The following is a 7,526-nucleotide window of genomic DNA, read 5'->3' as shown; positions in this document are numbered from 1 at the left end:
GAATTGTTGATGCTCACGATAGTCATGCCATGAGAGAGTGCACCGTGCACACAACCGAGTAAGGCCACTCAAAGACATCCATTTCCTAGGTATATGCCCCCTATGCAATTTGGGTGGTGTACCCCCTGCACAAACAATCCCACCTCGACCAGTCTGAACAATTCCCCTCTCAAAGGAAGGCCTCGGCCTTGATCATCCACGACAAGCAACTCGACAGGCATGAAGCTCCCACGAGGGCCAAAACATGGCGATGCAGAGTCTCGGTTCATAGGAGCCTGGGAAGAACATCCCATATAGAATCCTTTGCTCGAAAACCTCCAAATCACACATGCTCATGATAGTCATGTCATGAGAGAATGCACCATGCATGCGACCGAGTAAGACCACTTAGAGACATCCATTTCCCAGATATATGCCCCTTATGCACTTTTGGTGGCACACCTCACACAAACAATCCCGTCTTGACCTTGTAAACAAGCTTTGCCTCGAAGAGGGACCGCCTCATTGTTGGAGATGAAGAAGAAACCATCAGTACAATTGTATTGCACTTTTACGCAACTGCCCAAACAACGCTTCTCTACCCTCTGTTGAAACACTTGACATTTTTGCTTCCCAAGGTGAGATTCTCCTCATATGCAATTTTGTTGTTATTGGGGCATGTTTGTGTGATTGAGTTTCGAAAGGCAACCTCCAGGGACATGGAAAAGACTCGAGGAGAGATCTCGCAGGAGAGAGAAGCCAAGGATACCACAAGAGTGGGACGATGCTGAATCGACACAAGGAGCTTGCACGTATAAACAGAGATATCCAATTGCAATGAAGGAACGTGTCGAAGATCGAGAACAATGGCACAAATGCTAGTAATGTGCATTGTGGGACCAACGCATCATCGAAAGAAAACTGCCAAACATCGAAAGAGTTGCGATGCTCTAGGACCTACATGCATGGCAGTTGCAAACTGGGAAAGGGAGTGAGAGCCCCAAACATAGTTGGGCAAGGCGCTCACTCAACACTTTGATATCTCGTTAATATCGCCAAGGAAATGGCACAAGAAAACACAAGCATCCTCAAAAGAGGAGAGTTCAAGTGATAGGTCGAATCCAAGAGTTCTGAAGATTACTTCCAGGAACAATCGGGAACAAGACTGATTACGAGTCGTCAAGTCTGTTACTAGGTGGACACAAGATGCGAACGAGAAACCGATCAACCCTCACGATGGGCCAAAGACAAAGCTCTAACTGCTTCAATTTACCCCAACAATCATTGTGCCACTCTTCGTAGAGAGTTATTTTATATAATTTTAATATCAAATATATTTTATGATTATAATAAATATATTTAAGAATTAATAATTTTATGAAAAAAAACTTTTAATTATTTATATCTTTAAAAGAATTAAATATGTAAATTGTAAAGATATTTAATAATATATTTTTTAATTAAATATTAATATTTATATATAAATCATTAAAAAATGTTTACTTATATAATTTAGATTAAAAAAGTTCTATTAAATTTAAACTTTTCAAAAAGATTTAAATTTGATTAATTCTTGATTAATTATAATTACGGTGCTATGGGAGTTGGGCATGGGCATGCCTGGGAGTTCCCCCTCTTTTTAAAGGGCTGGATAGGCATTGCCCAATTAGTCAATACGGATTTAGGCCAATTCTGTTGTTTCAAGTAGAGGGAGGGATTATTAACATTTAGAAATTGTGGGTCATTTCCATACCGGAAAAGTCCAGGAGACAAATGTTAGGATTTAAGTTTGGTTGAGAAGAAAAATTGAAGGCGTAGATCAGCCTCTCTGCTACCAACATCACCATGAAATGCCGACTCCCAATCTTGAAACAGGTAACCTCTACTACCCACTTCTTTTATTTGTTTTCATTCTCTCTACGCCCTCTATCTTGCTCTGCAAACAACCACAAACCCTCACATACTGAAAAGTCTTTACCAGACATATCTCCTACCTTCAATGTTGTACAATTCACTAAATCCATTAAGGCCCTCTGTAAATCGGGCAACGCAAACAAGGCGTGGGATCTCTTCCACTCAGCCATTACTAACGCATTCCTCTCACTCTTGTAACCTTCAATGTGCTTTTGGATGTTCTTAGGAATGACAGCGACCTCCGTAGAATTTACCCTCTCCTCGCTGAAATGGAAGAGATGGGCATCCCTCCAAATGTCATCACTTACAGCATCCTCATAAAGTCTTTGTGTAGATGGGGTAAAATTGACGAAGCACATGAGCTTTTGCACGAAATGAGGAATAACCATTGTCTTCCTAATATTGTTACCTATAGCACCTTAATTGACGCTCTCTGCAAGAAAGGTAGGGTAGATGAAGCTTTAGTATTGGTGGCTCAAATGATACAAGATGGCCTTTGTCCAAATACTTTTTTATACAATACCCTAATCAGTGGTCTTTGCAAGTTGGATAAGGAAGATGAAGCTCTCGGCTTATTAATTGGAATGAGGCGTTCTCATTGTTCTCCAAGTATTATTACATATAACAGCCTGACTTATGGTTTCTTCAAAGTAGGATGGGTAAATGAAGCTTTAGCATTAGTATGCAAAATGATACAAGATGGCTTTTCCCCTGACGCCTACACTTGTAGTAGCTTGATAAATGGCTTATTCAAGGCTGGAAAAACAGAGGAAGCGTATGATGTGTTTATACAAATGATAGAGTCTGGCCCTTTCACTGATCAAGTGACATTCAATGGAGTTATTAATGGGCTATGCAAAGATGGACAGATGGACAAGGCGTGGGATTGTTTTCAAATCATGTCGAAAAAGGGTTTACACCCAGATGTTGTTACATACAACTCTGTGATTGCTGCATACTGTAGAACAAGACACATGAGCATGGCATTTCAAATGTTAGAAAAAATGACAAGAAAGGGTTTGGAACCTGATAAAGTGACATGCAACACAATCATTGATGGCTTATGTAAAGCAGGTGATCTCGCTAGCGCACATCTCCTAATGAATAAGATACTTGATGAAGGCAAGGTTCCTGATGTAATGGCTTACAGCTCTCTGATTAATGGTCATTGTAAAATTGGTCAAATGGATGAGGCTTTAAAGCTTTTTAAAAGTATGGAAATGGTTGGCATTGCTGCAGATGTTGTAACTTATACCACACTAATTGCCACGTTATGCAAAGAAGACAAACTTAATGCTGCTTTATTAATGTTAGATGAAATGAGAGCAAAAGGTTTGGTTCCAAATGAGGTCACATACAACACATTATTTTGGGGTGCTCGCAAGAGAGGTGACTGCGAAAAAAACCTTTTTTTTAATGAATCAAATGCAAAAGCAAGGCTGTGCTCCAAGTGATAAGGCTCTTAAGACACTCTCCTGCTGGCTGATTGATGTTGGTCAAATAGAAAAATTAAAAGACTATGCAAATGGCAAAGCTTTTATTATTTCTAAGCGATCATGGTTCTGATACCTTGAGAGTGACAGGTTGTTGATGTCACTCCTGTATATTTCTTTTCTCATTGTATGAAGTTGCGTCCTCAATTTGAGGATCTTTCTACAATAGATATGTTATAACTTACTTTCGTTCATTTCTGTGCTTAACGATTTCATTTTATTCTGGTTGCACTGACCTTCACCTTAACCATTGCACTTCTAAATAGGATTAAATCTTTTCATGCCTTTATATACTATGAAGTATATTAAGACAAGTTAAATGAGTAAATGTATAGATGATTCTATAGTGTCTGTTACACCTAGTCCTGCACATTCATAACCATTCGTTTTCAAAAGCTGAGTAGTGAGAGACTCACTGTCCGAATCTCAACAACTCTCAATCCCACTGCAAAGTGCAAACATGAGGAGTGATTATACCCAAAGTATCCATTTTCTCCAATTCTCCCTGCATATTTGAAACTTGACATGATTTTCGTAATCGCTGTCCTGCTCCTTCCACCGCAAGCAAATGAGTCTGTCTCAAGACAACTTAATTGATAAATCTTGAAGCTTTATTCATTCCAAAGACCATACTGTTTGGCAAATCTGCTATATAATGTCATGAATATTGAAGAAAGTATCATTCAACATTCTTTTCTTTAGAAACTGGAGGAGATGCTTTTAGTACAAGACCAGTTGTGTGCTTTCTTCTATGATGTGAAACAGGATATGTAGCATTGAATATTTACAAGGAAAGAATGATTCAGACAAAATATTTTATGTTCCCTATAAACTGTATACAAGAATGTTGTGTAGGTCAAATCCGTGGCTATTCAAAAGTTTGTTTAAGGTGAAGCTCAATTTTATTAATGATTAAAGGAATACATGCACAGGATTCATTAGAATCGTCATCAAAAGTTTAGACAAGTAGGTAGAATTTTGAAACCCATTATAAGCATCGTTCAAAGAAGAAGATATATTTTTGTTGTTAGTGGAATTATGATAATGGAACCTAACACGAAAATTATACACTCTTCACCCATCCGACAAAAGCTATAGCTCCTAGGGATGATGCAGAGGCATGAGCATTTGTGTTCATGTTCATCAAAGAAAAATTTGTGGACTGATAAAATTCGAGGAAAAAATTTGTAATTAGGTTTGAATATTATTAGTATATGTATTTTATCGTGTGAACAATTTATATATATAAATATAACTTTGAAAAAATTAAACTTATTATAGAATTAAAACATTATAATCTCTTAAAATCTTAATAAGTTCAAGAGTGTAATCTAAATAGAGGGTTGTGATTTTTTTTTTACAAAAGCTTAAATTCAAATTTGTGTACCTTTAGTCTTTATAATAAGAGTTGATGTAGTTGAGACTCCCCTGTAATGGCCGCCAAAATATCCTAGAGAAAATAAGCGAACTAACATGTAATGGAACAATTTTTTTTGTTTTGTTTTGTTTAACAACTAATGTAATCTTAAATATCATTTATGCAATGTGAATAATCAACCATCAACTTATTATTAATATAATCATAACATTAAACCATAATCATTAAATCAAATACGCAAGCAGAATTACTAACTACATACACATTGCTCCACCTCCCTAGGGTATCTCAACATCATTACTTAGTTTCCTCTAACCCAAGCAATAACATTTGTTCACCATTTCTTAATCTTAAAACCAATTCAATATCAGGAAAAAATATCAATTCAATATCAGGAAAAATATTATGTTATCACTGATTTTTATTCATGTTAAGATAGAGTTGCCTCCTACTCAAGTTAGTTTTAAGTCAAAATGTATAGAAATAGATTAATTATGGTTAAATGGGCCTAAACTTAGTAGGGGACATTACAAGTGGTATCAGAGCTTTGGTCTTGCCATCTTGCAGGGTAAACACGAATTAATGAATCCATATCCTAAAATTACACAACTATGAAATATATAAGAAATCCATAAAGAATCTATGGAGCAAACTGTCATGAATATAAGTATAAGATGGGAAAACGATGATGAGGTCCTCCTCTAGGTAACCCACCTCATGGTATGACCGGTGGCCCCATGAGGCCAAGGGGGTGTACGACGGAGTCCACCGCTCTTGGGCTTAGAGGGGAAGGACATTCAGGACACCCTATTGTATCTTTCCAGTCTCTATTACAAGGAGATAAAGATGGAAGTGATGAAGGGGAACGGTGATAGGATACCTCACTAGGTAGCCCACCTCATGGTATGACTAGTGGTCCCATGAGGCCAATGGGGCTCTGGTTTTCATTCCACCCTTGGGCCTAGGGTAGAGGGTCTCTTGGACACCTCATCATTCCTCTTACTCCCATTTTCTTATGATTGAGCTCCTATGGGAGTTGAACCATGTCACGAACCATATTTATCTATAATTATTTTATTAGGAAAATAATGCTTATTTATCATTTATGAAATTAAAATGAAATGGAAATGGAAATTTTAGTGAAATAAGATAATAATGAAATAGGAGATTCAAATGCAATGAAATGAATGGTCAATATTATTTTTATTATTATGAAATTGGAATCGTCATTGCTAATGAGCAATTGAGTGCAAGTGAATGCAGGAACAAATGAACACGGAAGAAGGTGAGAAAATGGTTCAGTTAGAGTTGTTTTAGCTCTTGGACTTCGCTAGAATAGATGAAATCTCACACACTACTTTAGAATGCGTATTTGCATCTTGCAAAGATTGAAGATTTATATAACTTTAATTGGGTGTTTGTTCAAATTCGAATGATGAATTTCATATAACTAATATTAAATGATATTTTTTAATTTTAAAAGTACGATTTATTTTGACATTGTTAAAAGAAAATTAATTATAGATATTGATCGTAGAGATGTACGTTTTTTGTGCAAATATGTGTAATTGGATGAAATATCGTACTTATGTGTTCACTTTTGTATTTTGATAATAGTACACACACACACACACACACACACACACACACACACACACACATATATAACAAATTATATGCATTTATTACACCGAATAAGGAATGCAAATTGGGAATCGATGTTGATATTGACTATTCCACTTAGCATTCTATTTGGTGGATTATTAAATAACAAGTTATTAATAGCTAAGCATACCGCATAGTGGAGTCGATGAATAATATCGACTGTGCATTATAACAAACATGAGCACTACAGGGATTATTCCACGTAACAATATACCTTGCAAATAGGAGTCGATGAGTATATCGACTATGCAACAAAACAAACACATAGAGTTTAAGTTGAACACGGACTATGCAAAGAATAAAAACCACGATGTGTTTGAAAACTTTACGGACTGTGTCATAAAGCACGGACACTACGTGGTGTATACCATTGGAACAAGCCCTACATGGCCAAGTGAACTGTTAGACGTGCTCTGTGGGTGGCATGGAAAACAATAATAGTAGTGGGTGTACCCGAAACATAGCAAAAAATATAGCATGTGACTAGCAAAAATATAGATCATTAGAAGAACATAAGGACGATATTGAAAAGACAGTAAGAAATATGCACAGAATAGTGAGAATAAAGAATAGAAAATAGAGAAGATAGATTAGAGAATAGAGAAGAAAGAACACAAAGGATTGAACAACATAAAGGAAGAAAAACATTGGAAATCAAGACGTATTGCAAACATAATTGGAGAAGATCATCATTGATTATCAGATTTGGTTCGAATTTTAGAGGTAGGCTCTTAAACGAGCAATAGTTTGTTTTATAATTAGAGAATAAGAACATAATTATCTTGAGAATTGATTATTGAAATTTCGTTTGAAAAAGCCATATAAGTATGTGCAATTAGAATTATTATTTTAGATCATGGAAAACATCTTTTAGTATCAAATTCAATAAAAGAAAGTAGATAGTCATAAATGTAATGCCCCGCCAGGAACCCTAAAGGAAAACAACACAACTAGGCAACTAAAGGGTAAAATAATTTTTTTATTTTTTATTTTTTATTTTTTTAATTAATTATTTATTTATTTATTTATTTTAATACAATAATCTAGAACAAGTAAATTCTATTTTCACCCAAAATTTATTTCCAATCAAATTTATT

The 7,526-nt window shown here is 35.8% G+C and overlaps 1 protein-coding gene across 1 annotated transcript; it reads left to right on the top strand.

Moving 5' to 3' along the window:
• The first annotated feature begins 1,583 nt into the window (after positions 1 to 1,583).
• On the top strand, positions 1,584 to 3,580 carry LOC131069690 (pentatricopeptide repeat-containing protein At1g09900-like). Its single transcript, XM_059214014.1, has one exon. The coding sequence runs from the start codon at positions 2,163 to 2,165 to the stop codon at positions 3,345 to 3,347; it is 1,185 nt and encodes a 394-aa protein (XP_059069997.1). The 5' UTR covers positions 1,584 to 2,162; the 3' UTR covers positions 3,348 to 3,580.
• Positions 3,581 to 7,526: the final 3,946 nt, after the last annotated feature.

This window comes from Cryptomeria japonica, chromosome 11, assembly GCF_030272615.1.
Source record: "Cryptomeria japonica chromosome 11, Sugi_1.0, whole genome shotgun sequence".
Classification (NCBI taxonomy): Eukaryota; Viridiplantae; Streptophyta; class Pinopsida; order Cupressales; family Cupressaceae; genus Cryptomeria; species Cryptomeria japonica.
The sequence above is the reverse complement of the archived record's forward strand: the minus strand, read 5'-3'. Positions and strand labels throughout refer to the sequence as shown.